Source organism: Podarcis melisellensis, assembly GCF_964234715.1.
Source record: "Podarcis melisellensis genome assembly, chromosome: 9".
Classification (NCBI taxonomy): Eukaryota; Metazoa; Chordata; class Lepidosauria; order Squamata; family Lacertidae; genus Podarcis; species Podarcis melisellensis.
Genome location: NC_138541.1, coordinates 9,517,435 through 9,534,642, shown reverse-complemented (window position 1 = coordinate 9,534,642; position 17,208 = coordinate 9,517,435). Strand labels below are relative to the sequence as shown.

At 43.6% G+C, this 17,208-nt stretch overlaps 1 protein-coding gene across 1 annotated transcript; it reads left to right on the top strand.

The window, feature by feature from the left end:
- Positions 1 to 58: 58 nt before the first annotated feature.
- Positions 59 to 14,947, top strand: DCK (deoxycytidine kinase). The gene is made up of 7 exons (XM_081925422.1): positions 59 to 675; positions 3,647 to 3,762; positions 8,860 to 9,053; positions 10,384 to 10,531; positions 11,067 to 11,182; positions 11,541 to 11,640; positions 13,621 to 14,947. Exons 1-7 carry the CDS (start codon positions 606 to 608, stop codon positions 13,645 to 13,647), a joined length of 771 nt encoding a protein of 256 aa, XP_081781548.1. The 5' UTR covers positions 59 to 605; the 3' UTR covers positions 13,648 to 14,947.
- The last annotated feature ends 2,261 nt before the right edge of the window (positions 14,948 to 17,208 follow it).

The following is a 17,208-nucleotide window of genomic DNA, read 5'->3' as shown; positions in this document are numbered from 1 at the left end:
GTAGGACTAGATGACCCTTGGGGTGCCCCTTCCATCTCCTGGATTCTACGACCCAAGCCGATCGATGCACTCATAGCTCGACAGCGCTCCCTCCGGCTGCATCCGTTGCTCGGTGTGTGATTGAGCTTCCCTTCCCATGGAAAGCCGGCCCTTCTGAGGCGAGCGAGCGAGCGCGGTTGGTTTTTTGCTCGGCAGCAAGCCGCGGTCGCTCGCGCGCGCTTCGCCATACGCTTTCTGACCCTCTCGGGCACCTGTAGGGACTCTTCAGGCGGCTGAGGAGGGGAGAAAACGACGACAGCTGCGGCTGCTATTATTATAATAAAGCCGTCATTGAGGTGAAAACGAGGCCGGAAGGAAGAAGCTGACTGGACTCCCGCGGGTGACGTCACTGCCCGGCATAGCCAACCCCGAGCGACGCCGCGCCAAATTCGAACGGCGGCTGGCGGGACAAACGGGATTGGCCGGCTGGCTGGCGCGCGCGGGCCGGCAGGCGGGTTTACGTAGGCGAGGCGTGCGGGAAGACCGGAGCGCTCCCGCCTAGGTTTGTCCTCTCAGTCGCACCGTCTTCCCCGGGAGCTTCGCACCGTAGCCGGTAGGCAGTTTCCATGGCAACCCCACCTAAGCGGAGCCGGGCCGAGAAAGCCATCAAGAAGATCGCCATAGAAGGCAACATAGGTGAATTGTCTCTTATTTGCGCCGTTTTATTTATTCACCTCCACCCCTCCCGCTTTTCAGCAGTGTCGGTGGCGGGTGGGGCTTCCAATGGCGGTTTACAGAGAGCAGAGGACAAGGCCATAGCTTCCTTCTCAAGAAGCACGGCATAAAAGGAAAAGCGGGCTGGGAGGGAAGAGGAAAAAACGCAGGCTCAGGGGTCAGTTGCTCGACTTGGTTGCGAAAGTTATTGTAATAAGGAACTGGCTGGACTAGGCAGTAGAGGTAAAACAAAACGTGCAGACACACACACACAGTGGTACCTCGGGTTAAGTACTTAATTAGTTCCGGAGGTCCGTACTTAACCTGAAACTGTTCTTAACCTGAAGCACCACTTTAGCTAATGGGGCCAGCTGCTGCTGCTGCGCTGCCGGAGCACGATTTCTGTTCTCATCCTGAAGCAAAGTTCTTAACCCGAGGTACTATTTCTGGGTTAGTGGAGTTTGTAACCTGAAGTGTATGTAACCTGAGGTACCACTGTATAGATATATACACCCACACACGCACACACCTGCCTTAGCTGGACAGCCCTGGTCCATAAAGTGCTGACCCGCCACAATCTCACTTGAAGCTTAGAATATCACTCCACAAGTGGACTGAGCTGCTGCACCAGGCAAAAAAAGAAAAGAAAAGAAAAAACCTTTTGCAGGTTGGAATGCCAAGATGCTGCAACCTTCCAACAGCTTGACCTCACCCCCAAAGGCACACTCCTCCATTGTCTCCCGAGGTGGACAGATGCCAACAATGACGAAAAAGTGGCCTCATTTTTATTGCTGGGTGGAATGAGGATTGGCTGCTGCTGAGGGAGGTGGGAAGTGGGAAAACCTTGGGACCAGCTGAATTACACTCTCTTCCATGGCATTGGGCTCTTGGTGCGGGGCAGGAGCTGAGGAAGTATTGACCTTAAGGGTCTTATAAGCTGAAGGGGGAGATGGTTCTTGCCTTTGGGGGTATGGTATGGAATTGATTTGATTTACTGTATTATATTACCATGCTGTTTTCCATTCAGATGAATCCCAAAGCAGCTTATGAACAATAAATAGCAATAACATGATAGAACTTCGCAAATGCAGCATAAATCATATAGAACATAATAGGTCCCCAAAGCCACAGGTTCCCCCCACTCCGTAATGGGGTTCCTGTTTCTTTATATTATATGACAGGCAGAAATGCTCAACTTCTCCCCACTGCTGTGTTGAGCAGATGTGTGCAGCTTCTTTCCTGGCAGTGCAGTGGTACCCTGCTCTCTCTCCTCTCTCCCCCCCCCCAATTCTACTTATTTAATTTTAAGAACTTCCATGATACTTTAAGGTTTACAGTTTCTTTAAGCATACAGTATCATTCAGAGTTCATGTGATGTCACAGAAGAATGCTTGAATTGGAAGGTGTCTTTAAAATTCAGATAGCTAAACAGCTTAAAAAGGTACCTTTGTCTGCACACAACTCCTGAGGCCAAAAGCCATCACATATATCATCTCAAGATTGTTATTACCGTTTATATAGTGCAGGAGCTCTGGCAGGCTCTAGGGCAGGAGCGGTAAACCTGTAGCCCTGTAGATACTTTCTGACCACACCCATCAACATCTTTGACCATTGGCCATGCTGGCTGAGACTGATGGAAATTGTAGTCCCACTGCCCCCTGGACAACCAAAGGTTAGCCACTCCTACTGTAGGGGTTTGACAAGTTGCAAAAGAGTAGGGCAATAATATTTGGTGTACAGTACATCAATATATATCTATGGGAGACGGGAAGTAGAGGTCCACTGTTGAGCCCCTCAAGCCTATAATTTTGGGTGTGCATTCTAAATCGGCTTCTAAAATTATCAACTACAGTAGTACCTCAGGTTACATACGCTTCAGCTTACAGACGCTTCAGGTTACAGTCTCTGCTAACCCAGAAATAGTGCTTCAGGTTAGGAACTTTGCTTCAGGATGATAACAGAAATCGTGCTCCGGTGGCAGTGGGAGGCCCCATTCGCTAAAGTGGTGCTTCAGGTTAAGAACAGTTTCAGGTTAAGAACGGACCTCCAGAACGAATTAAGTACTTAACCTGAGGTAGCACTGTATCTGAACTTGAACCTAAGTTTGTAAACTTGAAAACGTTCTTTATATACTCTTCTCATTGATTCAGCTTTGTATGACCTTGCTTTATCTTGCCCCACCCTACACCAAAACAAAAGACTCCTCGGCAATTATTCTCTCATCACTTATACAGCACACCCTGTTTGTTGAGTGAATTAGTCTTCAGGTGTGTCCTTAAAACTTCCAATTTTAAATGTGAAGTGGTGAGTTGGGAAGAAACTCGAAGACTTGAGGTGCTTCACAGTATTTAAATTAAAAAGAAAAACCCTGTCCATAGATGTTACAGCCTAAAAATCCAAAGCTATACATCTTGTATGTCCCTTCCTTTATTTTGGGTTCACATGCAAGAGTAAACATGGCTAGGACTAGGCTACATGGTTTCAGTAATACAGACCTTGGGTTTGTCCCATTAAGCTCTTATGGCCTTACGTCTTGGTAAACGTGTGTAGGCTCATTCTTCAATCCAGAAAATAAATGTTATACTCTCACTGAAATAAAACACCAAATCTGTGCCCAAATGATGAAATTTTATGATTTGTAAAGCAATGCTACAGCAAACAGTGTTTCCTGTATCTGGTACAATGTGATGAATAATGCTTATTTCATTATGCAAATATGTGTAGATGCAATTTGCTCAGGTGGGAGTGAAGCACTGGAGGAAACTCTTGTGGGGCGTGCCATTATTACCCTACACTTTGCCAGATATTAAAAAATGAAAATAGTTTCCTTACTTGTTCACATTCAACAAATAAAATGTTTCAACTACATTTGTTCTGTCAAACATTTCCTCTTTTTAAATTGGTCCCAAGCACATGAATGCCAGTTTGATCAAAATAGATTTTATGTCCACAGCTGCCGGGAAGTCTACTTTTGTGAATATTCTCAAACAAGCCAGAGAAGACTGGGAAGTTGTTCCAGAACCAGTAGCAAGGTGGTGCAATGTTCAGAACTGCCCTGATGACAAAGAGGTATGAGGAAATATGATTCTGTGTTTAGGGGCGACGAACATATGGAGTTTTTTTAAAAAAAAAACCACCACCAAATTTCAGTCTAGATCAGAGGGTGTATGGTCTATATTTTAGACTAGTGATGCATACAAATCTTTGCACAGTTCTAGATTGAAAAAGAAGAACTTTGCTTTCATTCGCCCATGACGACAAATTTTTTTTTGCAGAAGTAGAACTGCAAAAATAAATATGGAAATGAAGGTTCTTTATCCAAGGTTGCTTTATTTTCGTAACTACACCCATTAGAATTGTTATTTCTGACTGTAGACAGAATTTCTTCACCCAAATGTTCCTACAATCACCATGTGGGTTTTATATCTTCAGCAGTTGAAAAAAACAAAAGGAAATTAAGATCTATGTTAAATAAACTTCTCTGTTTTTAATGCTAGTGCAGCAGATCTGCTCTCTAGTGGTCAGAGTCATGAATGCCAATGCACAGCTGTGTTTCCAGCAAACTATAAATGAACTATTGCAAGGGTTTTTGAAGTATAAATGTATTTTTGATTGGGATTCTTAAGATGTGGGTTGTGATAAGTATCCATTTAGTCTCCTGATCTGAAATAAATGGAGACAGACTTCTCATTGCTTGGGCCCTTTAAATGTCTGTTATATGGTTCAGAATCTCTGGAATTCACAGTGCATGATCAAAAAAGTAACTACTTGGAAAAGGTAATTTTAAGTATTAAGTGCATGAAATGATTTTTTTTTTTTTTGGTAACTATCTTATGCATGTAAGATTTGGTTTTATGAAGGTTACTGTCAGGGAACTGCTATCGGAGCCAAGAGTGGAGGTAAGGCTCCCCAGTGATGCAGGAGAAGGGCCCAGTAGGGAGAGAGGGAACACTTCCTCAGAGGAAGGAAATCAGCGTGACACCAGGAAGAAAGGGGAGCAGGGAAGGACTTCGGAGAGATGGCTCCAAGACTCTTCCACAGAGACCAGCGGGGAGAGCCCAGGACCTCCACTGGCCACGCCCACTCTGCGCAGAAAACTTCCGCGCAGGGAGGCTAGGCAGAGACTTGGTGTCAAAGAGCTTTTATGCTGGAAGAAGTTCAGGAAACGCCCACTGACGGATTCTGCCAGTGACTGACACAGCCACGGAGAAAGGGCTGTCCAGCCAGGGAAAGGTTTAGCCAGACAACGTTGCCTAGAGCAGCGGCCACTTACACACAAGCAACCCCAATTACCTTTACAGTTACCAAGCTTACAGTCCTCATCTTATCCAAGCTAGAGCATTTCTGTTTCTAGTGGAAAATGTCATGACATAACAAGCTAAAATATTACCTTCATATGGGGGTAGGAAGAATACTATTTCTGAGTATCAAGATTGGATTGTAGGCTTTTGTATGTTATAGGAGCATGCCGCCAACTGCTTTTGGACATCAGTAGCAGCTGTTACTGAATTGTCTCCCTCGACAGATGGTATGAGCATGGCCAGCTTGATTTTTAATGAAACTGTCTCATGGCAGGAATAAAAAGTGTCCTCAATAATAAATAATAATAAACTTTTATTCATATCCCGCCCTCCCCGGCCAAAGTCGGGCTCAGGGATGATGGGAATTGTAGTCCAAAACATCTGGAGGGCCGCTACAGATCGTGGACAAAGTGGAATGTTTTGGAAAATGGCAGAAGGATATTTCTAAGTTCGTCTGGCAGGGCAAAAAGCCCCGAATAAAGTTTAAAATATTAACTGATGCGAAAGAAAGAGGGGGGTTTGCCCTGCCAGACCTGAGACTATATTATGAATCTGCAGCCTTCTGCTGGTTGAAAGATTGGATATTGTTGGAGAACACTGATGTCCTGGATTTGGAGGGCTTTGATAATGCTTTCGGGTGGCATGCATATTTGTGGTACGACAAGGTTAAAGTTCACAAACTGTTTAAAAACCATATTGTTAGAAGATCAATTCTTATGGTCTGGGCAAAATACAAAGACTTACTGGAGAGTAAGACTCCGAGGTGGCTCTCACCGGTGGAGGCCAAGGCCCGTAAGAGACTTAACATGGAGGCCTACTGGCCAAAATATTGGGAAATAATTGAAAAAGTTGGAGACAATTGGAGGTTGCAGAGCTTGGAAAAACTAAAAAACAAGGTGCGAGATTGGTTGCATTATGCACAAATTCAGGAGGTGTTTAAAGGGGACAAAAGGTTGGGTTCCAGGTGGAAAAATCGAAACTAGAGACAGAATTGTTAGAACCAAAAAATAAATTACTTTCGAGAATGTATAACTTGCTGCTTAAATGGAATACACAGGATGAGACAGTAAAATCCGCCATGATAAAGTGGGCGCAGGATATTGGGCATAACATCATGTTTGAGGACTGGGAAAGGTTATGGAACACCGGAATGAAATTTACGGCATGTAGTGCCTTGAAGGAAAACATTATGAAAATGATATACTGGTGGTACATGACCCCAGTCAAGCTTGCTAAGATATATCACCTGTCTGACAATAAATGTTGGAAATGTAAAGAGGCGGAAGGGACATTCTTTCACCTCTGGTGGACTTGCCCAAAAGTGAAGGCCTTCTGGGAGATGATTTACAACGAGTTAAAAAAGGTATTTAGGTATACCTTACCTAAGAAACCGGAGGCCTTCCTCCTGGGCATTGTAGACCAGAAAGTGTTAAAGAAAGATAGAACTTTCTTTATGTATGCTACTACGGCAGCAAGAATTTTGATTGCAAAGCATTGGAAGACACAAGATTTACCCACGCTGGAGGAATGGCAGACGCAGTTGATGGATTATATGGAACTGGCCGAAATGACTGGCAGAATCCGAGACTTGGGAGAATAAACAATGGAAGAGGACTGGAAGAAATTTAAGGACTATTTGCAAAAACATTATAAGCTGTATGAATGTTAAGAAAATGCACTTTTTAGGAAATTTTAATCTCAGCAACTGTTACAAGCGAAATGAAAACTAAAGTACAAGACGTTAGAGGTATAATCAGGAAATAACTTTATTGTGTTTAAATCAAAACACATAAGAATTGGGATATAACACTTTGAATTTGGTAACATGATAAAATGAAAGATACAATAAGTTACGAAACAAGTTAACAAATTGCTGATGTTCTGTATTACAAAGAATGCAGGGTCTGGAGGATGCGGGGAAGTCCAGTAGGTTTGATGAAAAGAAAGATTGTGGAAATTTGAAACTTTTATATTCTCTATTTGTTCTTTTTTCTTTTTCTATAAACTTAATAAAAATAATTAAAAAAAAAACATCTGGAGGGCCGAAGGTTGCCTATGCCTGACTTAGACATATTATTCCTACCAGGCTGTATATAAATTTTGTTGAATAAATCAAAGAAAGAACAACTTTGTTCCTAGGAAAAGACTTTCTGTAGTAGTTGTTTGCACCCAATCAGTGGGGAGAGTGTGTCATGGAAATCTACTCAATAGCGATCTAGAGCAGAACACCAGTGTACAGTTAGCAGAGTAAAAACTAAAACACGCTGTAAAATTACCCCAAAATAGACCAGAGGCAACTGTATTTCATCCAGCAGAGCTTTACTGCTACTGAAGGCAAATGAGCATAATGGTCACAAATCCAATAAATTCAGAATTGGTACTGTTCATAACAAATCCAGTTGCAGCCAACTTAACTTAAACTTGCAATAACTTATAATAAGTCTAAACCTTAACACTAATACTGTGTACAGAACATCACAACGGAAGAAAAATAGATAGAAAGAGGAAGTGAAACCCAGGCTCCTTCTGGCCTTATTTTATAGTCAGCTTGCCAGAAGAGATAAGAGAACCCGTTTAAGCCAGCTGTACTCAGCTTCTCTGAAGGAAGAGTCCAAACATCATGAACCTTCTTGTTTCTTTCAATAGAGAAGCTTCCAGATCCAGAGCCCTCTTGAATTAAGTAGACTAGGAAAGATCTCTACACATCAGATCAATACTTTCTGCACTAAGAAATGCAAACTGTCAGAGTGTTCTTGCTTGGCTTCAGATAATGTTGGACTCCCAATACCCATCTGCACCAGGTAGCTTAGCCACTGTCAGGTGGGAGGTGTAGCCTGTGGGGAAAATGCTCAGGTGCCGTGGTGGGGAGCCGGCTAGTTTGCTTGCAGACTAGGAAAATAATAGGTGAATTGGGACAGCAAAAGAAGATAGAGTAGGAGCCCAAGGTTTGTTCATGTAACACCATATTCTGGTTTGGTGTTTCAGGTGATTGAATCCAAAGTTATGAAGGTTCTAGAAATCACTGGCAACAAATCTTTAGTCTATACAGTCATACCTTGTTTTGTGACCGGGATCTGTTCTGGAGCCCCGGCTGCTAGCCGAAAAAGACGCAGAACAAAGTGCTGCATCTGTGCATGCGTGCGGAGCAGTTTGCGCTTCTGCGCATAGTGCAATTTAGCGCTTCTCCACATGCGTGAGCAGCAAACCCAGAAGTAACCCATCCCGGTACTTCCGGGTTTGCTGCGGACGTTGGCCGAAGTGGATGCTGGACAAAGCGAACGTTCGCTGAGGTATTAATGTACCTGACATTGCTGGTTTTTGTTCACAGAGGAAACTGACAGTGACATAGCTGCCTTTCTGACAAAAGTTATTCCACTAATACATCTCAGTTAGTTGGCCAACTTCAAAATGCAGCTGAGGAGGTAAAGCTGAATGAAGTTAGGACATTCTGTTAGAACTTGGTGACCTTGGAATATTTTAACAGCAGCTTTTTTATTTAAACCACAGTTAAACCACAGAGCCTAGGACTTGCTGATCAGAAGGTCGGCGGTTCGAATCCCCGTGACGGGGTGAGCTCCCGTTGTTCGGTCCCTGCTCCTGCCAACCTAGCAGTTCAAAAGCACAAAGTGCAAGTAGATAAATAGGTACCACTCCGGCGGGAAGGTAAACGGCATTTCCGTGCGCTGCTCTGGTTTGCCAGAAGGGGCTTAGTCATGCTGGCCACATGACCCGGAAGCTGTACGCCGGCTCCCTCGGCTAATAAAGCGAGATGAGCGCCGCAACCCCAGAGTTGGTCATGACTGAACCTAATGGTCAGGGGTCCCTTTACCTTTTAAAAAAGTCACGTTATTTGTATTTTAAACAGGAGCTTACTTCCTCTCAAAAGAGTGGTGGCAACTTGCTTGAGATGATGTATGAGAAGCCAGAGAGATGGTCCTTCACTTTCCAGACTTATGCTTGCCTGAGCAGAATCCGGGCTCAACTTAAATCTTTTGAAGGGAAACTCAAAGAAGCTGAGAACCCCGTCGTCTTCTTTGAGAGATCTGTTTACAGTGACAGGTTTGTATGTGTTTCTTGCTAATTCTTGCAGTTCCTTTCTTTTATGTGTTGCTCCTAACGGCTGTTTCAGTTTGTAAGACAAAAGCTTTCCTCCTCAGGATTGTTAGAACGATGTTCTCGACGCTGGAATGGAACAGAGGAAACATGTATAGAGTCGTACCTTGGAAGTCGAACAGAATCCATTCCGGAAGTCTGTTCGGCTTCCAAAACATTCGAAAGCCAAAGCATGGCTGCTGATTGGCTGCAGGAAGGTCCTGCAGCCAATCGGAAGCCGCACAAAAGAGCATTGGAAAACCAGAACAGTCACTTCCGGGTTTGCGGCATTCGGGAGCCAAAACGTCTGAGTACCAAGGCGTTTGGGAGCCAAGGTATGACTGTATATGAAAAAGTGGCATGGAGGGAGAGAAGCAGATTTTAGCTGCTGCGTTGATCGCAATCTCTGTATTGGTTTCTGCCATGCTGTTCTTTCCCTTTGCAGAAAGCAGTATATGAGGATACCTCTGGAGCGCCATATACCTTAAGCTGCTCCTCTAGAACTTCCAAGCGACTCCTGGGAGCCTGGCTTTATGTAGCCAAAAAGCAACAAATGGTTGATCAGTTGGCTAAATTTTGGAGGTGTGATTGATTTTCCAGGAATTACAGTTGCAGTGTTAACAGTCCCTGAATACCTAGTGCTTGAAATTGCAGACACCTAGAAAAAGTACCTGTGTTCAAACTGCATAGAGGGGTTTGGGGGCTTATAAGAGAAACTGTCTTATAATGCTCCTGTGTAAAATGTAATGCAAGATAAATCCGTCATTTGCCTTTAAAAACAGAAGGCCTTCCCAAAGAGATGGCCACCAGCTTGGTATTGAGCAAGCTGCCCCATCATCATTGGGCATATCGTTGCCCCTCCTCCCCACAGTTTGCTCAAGGAGAATCCATACACAGACCATTCAAGAAGTTGTCAGGGGAATGGAGTGTTTGCAAGTTGATAAACAAGGCTTAGAGAGAGCCACACTGTTTCTTCCTTTGTAGGCTCTCCTCCCATTGGGGAAATGTGTTAGCCCAAAGATGTACAGGTTGCCTAGAAGATACTCAGACTGTGGCAAGTGCCCAGAGAAAGGGCATTCCGTACTGGTGGGGCATCCGCCAAAACACATCATTGTTCACTCACCTCTGTTATTCATTGAATCCACTCTTCTACATAAATAGCATTCAATGGTTTACAGTTTCATCCCTAGTCATTAGTTACCTATCGTCACTCACCTTCCCTTCAGCAAATATTCTTACATCATTTTTTAGAAAGGTTAGAAAATGACATTGAGCTTGATTGCCTCCTTTTGTGTAGGTACATTTTTGCGTCTAATTTATATGAGACGGACTGCATGAATGAAACCGAGTGGACTATTTACCAAGACTGGCATAACTGGATGAACCAGCAGTTTGGCTCAAGTCTTCGGCTGGATGGCATTATTTATCTCCGAGCTACCCCTGAGGTAAGAAATGAAGTTTGTGGGCCTGTGGGCCCTCACCTCTGTCAATCAACCTAATCTTATTGAAAAGGCAGTGTTTGTGTGTGAGAGAGAACACATTGGGCTGCGTCTTAACAAGTTCAGGTGTTGTCACGCACCTTTGTGACTAAGGATTACATTGTGCCTTGCGTACAGGTGGGTGTAGGATTGCAGGTTTAGGGTGAATGACAATACAAAGAGTTCTGTGGCGCCATAAAGACTCCCTGCACCACAAGTTTCTGTAGGTCTGTGTTAGCCGGTGTGCTATTTTGTTTCGCTTTGCAAAAATGCATGCTGAAAAGTACATACAGTAAATGAGTCTTTAAGGTGCCAGGTTGACATTTTCTGCAGCTCATATGTATTTTATATACCATTTCATACATTAAAGTCTCTAAGCAGTTTATTAAAGAATCCTCAGCCTTAACATGTTTTCCCTTTAAGGTTAGTGTTATTGTGCCTTTTCCCCTTTAAGATGATTATTATTCCTGCTTCATTCCAGTTGTGACTTCTTTATTTTTAGAAATGCTTGAATAGGATTTATGTGCGTGGGAGAGATGAAGAACAAGGCATTCCTATGGAATATCTGGAAAAACTTCATTATAAACATGAAAGTTGGCTCCAGCACAGAACGTTGCGGTAAATATTAAATAGATTACGAATTCAAACCGGTTGATAAGATAGTTGCCATTGCTGAAAACTATAGATATCTTACCTAACTTTAGAAACTTTGCCATGTATATTTGAGACCCTAATTTATAAGACTGTAAAGAATTCTCAGCCTGGGCAGCTCCCACGATTGGAAATGCCACAGCAAAGGCTTCAATCCTGTGCACACTTTCCCAGAAGTAAGATCCATTGCCCGGACTTACTTCGGAAAAACACGCGTAGGGTTGTGCTGCAAACTTCAAGAAACAGACGTATTTTTGTAATTTAACTCCCTTTGCCCTCTTCATGTCTTCAGTTTCCCAATTCAGATGTCCAGTTTTCTTTACAGAACGGATTTTGAATACCTGCAAGATGTACCTGTTCTAACACTGGACGTAAATGAAGACTTCAAAGGCAACAAAGACAGGCATGAAGATATGATTGAAAAGGTAAAAGCCGCCAGAAAGTATTTAACATTTGCCTTCTTGGATGATCACACTTAACTATTTTTAAAAGCCCTGGTGGTTTAATATGTTGATGGTGGAGGATGAAAGTCCACACATACAAAGGGGGGCATATGTGGAGTGGCCCCCACCCATCAGAGTAAATGCAGAAGCCCTTGCAAATACAGGAATTTTCTCGGTTCATTGGAGTCTTCATGCCCAGCCTGTAGCAAATAGTTTTCAGATATGTTTTCCGTATATTCCTCTTTTTTTTCCTCCTTTGCACTACAAGCAGTAGTTGACCTTTTAATTTTGGTTAGCTCTCTGAGACAGAGCTTTCCAAACTTTTCATGTTGGTGACACACTATTTAGACATGCATCATTTTGTGACACAGTAATTCAGTTTTACTAGCAAGCTGGAGGTTAAACTAATCCTTTTCCAGCCGCGGGAGGAGTGCAGGGAGCATTCGCGCGACACACCTACACACTGCAGCTGACACACTTAACGTGTTGCTACACACAATTTGCAAAGCTTTGCTCTTGAGATATTGTTGCATTTTCATAGTCATATAAGTGCACAATCTGCTTCCATGTTTCCGAAAGCCCGAAGGAAGTTCCGTTGCTTCCCTGATCACTGTTGTACAAAGTTTTTGGCCACATTCACACATGAGCTAAACCGGCTTTGTTTAAGTCCTTTATAGTGGTTTATTTAGAAAGACTTGAATAATCCTGCTCTCATCGTCATATTGATGCAAAATAGATCGAAAGAGTGATTCCTTTCTCTCCACCCCCAACTGCTCCACACCCACATTTGCTACCCGAGGAACACTGGTCTGCAGTAAGGACTTGAACGGTTCTGCTTCCTTACAGAAAGTTGTATTTTTCCCCAAAGCGTTCTCAAGAAATAGAGACCTGATTTTGTTTTAGTGATTGAAGAAAGTTTACACTTTCTTAATTGGCCAGTCATTTTAGTGATGATTTTGTATTCTTTTTATGGAGTTCTGTGTTTTATTACATACATACACACTGCATTGATATTTTATATGAGTAGGAAGTATATAAATACTTTAAATAATAAATAAATCCACAGCAGCTGCCAACACTGAGGCCTCTTCGTAAGTCTACGGGTGCAATCCCAAGGCCCTTCTCCCCTCTCTTGGTCACTAATTTGGAACATTACTATGAACTACGTTAGTGCGGATTTTGTGCCATCTTTGGAAAAGTGATCAGAAACTTCACTAAGATTACTTTGTACGCTGCCATGCAGTGCTTGTTTTCAATCTGAGATGGTTGTGGTATTTATTAATGTTAGCTTTCTTTAGTACTTCTGGCCACTGTTCACATTGTTTTCAGTCGCCTGGGAGAACTTGGTGCTTCAGTCCCTTAAGTGAGAAGCTGCTGGCAGCCCCTAAGAGATGGGTGGAGGTGAGGGTGATTATTTGAAGTAAAAACCAAACCAAACCCTGAATCCTTTTGGGAGCTTTTTAAATTTAAAAATGTGTTACAGTGGTGCCTCGCAAGACGAAATTAATCCGTTCCGTGAGGCTCTTCGTATAGCGGTTTTTTCGTCTTGCGAAGCAAGCCCATTGACAGCTTAGCGGATTAGCGCTACAGCTGGGTCAAGCGGCTTCCAGCGATCAGCTGTTAAGCGGCTTATCAGCGGAACAGCTGATAAGCGGCTTAGCGGCTTAAGAAAAGGGCGGAAAAAGCGGAAAAAACCCGCGGGGGGATGCAAGATTTTGTTCGTCTTGCGAAGCAACCCCATAGGGGAATTCGTTTTACGAAGCGCCTCCAAAACGGAAAACCCTTTCGTCTAGCGGGTTTTTCGTCTTGCAAGGCGTTCGTCTTGCGGGGCACCACTGTACTCTTGTGGCAAGTTAGTTATTCTGTAATATGAAAGAGACGTTTCCCAGAACCTAGCAACCAGTGCTTTTTTTTATCTTGGGTCACTAATTTTTGATAAATTCTGTGCTTTTGTCTTTGCAGGTCAAAGAATTTCTGAGCACTTTGTAGCCATTCCCGAAACCACACCGAACTTGAGCATTCCTGGCATTCATATTGCTTAGTTTGCGTTGCCAATTCTGTTTTTGCTTAAGGTGTCCGAGGGCAGAGTCCAGCTTTCGTTGCATTCTTGAACCTTTGCAGTGGACTGGGTTTTATAGCACTTATATTGTATTTGGCTTTCTTAGGTGAAGTGTTTGGAAAGACCCATCCCTAATATTACAAATCAGAGTTCAGGGAGTCCTGCGAAATACATTCTGCTTGCGACATAAACGAAATAGGCGGAACCATTTACTCTTCTGGAACTGAATTTGGGAAACCTGTTTGTGAACGTGGGACATCTTTGTGCACACCCACAAGTTGATTGGGATAAAGTTCCAAGAGCAGTGGGATCATACTAATGGGATACTGTTTCTGTTCACCTAGATTTTGTATGCATGTGTGGTTAGGAAGGGGGGCATAGGGTTTGCATTTTGTCCAAAGCAGTCTGCGTGTGTAAGGGGTGATGTTTTTTGTTGTTTTTTTAAAGCCATATGCAAACCAGCCAAAAGCAACAGCACTGTAGTCAGGTGTGTTGTTTGTCTAGAAATTAAGGCAGTTCTAAAGGCAATCCCTGGCCCCCGCTGCTGTTTTCCAAGATACTGCTTTTTCCTGCTTCTGTAGAGAGGCACAGCAATCCAACCAGGTCAGGGACGGGGAGAGAATTACTGAACTGAAAACTTAGCCGAATCCTGCAGCCTCTTCTTTACTTAAAGCCAAAGTGCTACATACAGAAAACTAGAGTCAAGAACATGCCCAGTAGGATTCCTCCCCTCTTCACATGTTTTAAATGAATTATTTCCTATGGGGGTAGTGGTAGGATTGGGACCATTTAATGACTTCTTGCTTTGTTCCTGAATTGCTCCTAAATGTGGTTTGTTTTAAACATTCCCTTTCCCATCAGGGCTGTTTGAGGGAAGGGGAGAATAGGTGGGCATGTTTACATACAAATCTCGTACGCACTGATAATGGGAGCGTGATGTTTTATGAATTTTGCATGCCTTTGGGTTGACAGAAAGGGAACCTCTGGAATAACCATGGCTTGAATTTTTATTCTTAAAACTGATTTTTTAAAAATATTAAAAGTTACGAAGGATCAAACCAATTGTGTAACCCACTTGAAATCTATATTTATTTTAATGCAATGTATTACTGTCTGGATGTAGTTGGCCTCAAGGTCATTTTAGCAACTGAAGTTTCTACAGTGTTAGTGCTGTGATCTGTGTGATCATGTTGGAAACTTTTGGCTGAAATAAATATAGAAGCGTCTTCAGTTCTGCGCCACTTAAGTCATTTGTCACAATTCTTCGTATGTTTCTAGCCTGGATTTGATTCTCATTTCCCCTTTATCTCTAAACTGCAGGCCTCACCCCCATCCCCAAATATCTAAAATAAGTGGAATAACCTACATTCTTCGCTCCACATACATTCTGTGTTTAGACCTCAGCGTTCTCCGTTTGGGCACAGTCCAGCGTAGAGTGAAGGGGGCTGGGACCAGATCAGCAGTTTTCGTTTCTGTCCGTCTCTCTGCTTATACATGCATCGCAGCTGCTCTATGCATAAATAGCCAGAGGTCTCCAGCAACAGTCTCTCTTCCTCCTACTCCCATGCCCCATAAACATTCTTTGCATTCACTGCAGCAGTTTAAAACCGACTTTACAAGCAGCAGACTTTGTCCTCTTTAAAATCACAGCCTATCTGTTGCATAAGGATTATTTAACTAGACCTGGGTCAAAAATTATCAACCAAATAGTTTTTGAGAGCTGGTCAGTTTGTGCTTCAGTGTCTATTGTGAAGCCAGAAACTTTGAGCTTGTTGAAGAAGAGGCTACAGCCCCCCAAATAGATCCACTAGGGCCCCCTCAGATTCAGAAATTGAACTGGGGGGGGGAGTGGTGTTCATTTCCTTTCAGAGCTCCTCTGATTTCTGAGAGTTCACTAGGCGTTGGCTAGAAGCATAGATCTGCAACCATTGCTCTTATTGTTTTAAAATGGAATCTGAAAATTTACAGCCCCAAATTCTCTTGTGTGCCTTCCTACTTTTTGCAAAATCATTTCCTCCTGGAGCAGCTGTGGAGAACCTGTGATGCTCAGGGGTCAGCAAACCTTTTCAGCAGGGGGCCGGTCCACTGTCCCTTAGACCTTGTGGGGGGCCAGACTATATTTTGAAGGGGGGGAAAGAATGAATTCCTATGCCCCACAAATAACTGAGAGATGCATTTTAAATAAAAGGACACATTCTACTCATGTAAAAACACTCTGATTTCTGGATCGTCCGTGGCCGGATTTAGAAGGCGAATGGGCCGGATCCGGCCCCTGGGCCTTAGTTTGCCTACCCATGGTGAATTCCAGCTCCCATCAGCCGCAACCAGCATGACCAATTGTCACAGATGACAGGAGTAGTAGTCAGCATCTGCCTGGGAAGTTGCCTGCTCTTGATGGGGTTACAGGATTACAGGATCAGGTACGTAGCTTGGAAGGTACTACTGGATCCTTTGCGATCACTTGAGGCTCAGGTGGCTTCCGATCAACTTTGGCTGGCGGCCCAGCTGTGACCCTACCTGGACAGGGATAGCCTAACTACTGTTGTCTATGCTTTGGTAGCCTCTAGGTTAGATTACTGCAACACATTACTGGTACCTCGGGTTAAGAACTTAAATCGTTCTGGAGGTCTGTTCTTAACCTGAAACTGTTCTTAACCTGAAGCACCACTTTAGCTATAGGGGCCTCCTGCTGCCACTGCTCCGTCGCTGCACAATTTCTGTTCTAATCCTGAAGCAAAGTTCTTAACCCGAGGTACTATTTCTGGGTTAGCGGAGTCTGTAACCTGAAGCGTATGTAACCCGAGGTACCACTGTATAAGAGAGCTGCCTCTGAAGAGGGTTCAGAAACTTCAGCTGGGGCAGAATTTGGTGGCCAACTTGCTCACTGGGGACAAGACAGTTTGAGCATCTTACACTGATCCTGGCCTAACTGCAGTGGCTGCCAATTAGTTTCCAGTCGCAATTCAAAGTTTTGGTTTCGACCTATAAAGCCTTAAGCAGCTCAGGACCACAATACCTCAAGGACTGCCTCTCCCCAAATGAACCTACTCGGACCCTGAGATCATCTGAGGCCCTCCTTATGTGTCTCTTCCATGAGAGGTCTAGAGAGTGGCCTTTTCTGCAGTGGCTCCCAGTTTGTGGAATCCTCTCCCCAGGAAAGCTCACTGGCACCTTCATGACAACTTTAGGTGCAAGGCAGAAATGTTTCTCTATAACCAAGCCTTTGATTAACATCCTATGGCCTTTAAAAAGTTTTTTTGGGGGGTGGTATTGCTATTTGTTTCATTATGCATTTCATGTCCTCGTTTTGTATGTTGCGAACTGCGCTATGATTTCGGATGAAGGGCGGTTTACAGATTCAATTAAAAAATAAACACCTGGAGGGCACCATGTTGGAGAATATTGCATATACAAAATCAACACAGTAACCATTCTGTGTCAGGGTGTTACAAACCAAATGCTAAGATTTATGCACCTCCGCTAACAGTGGA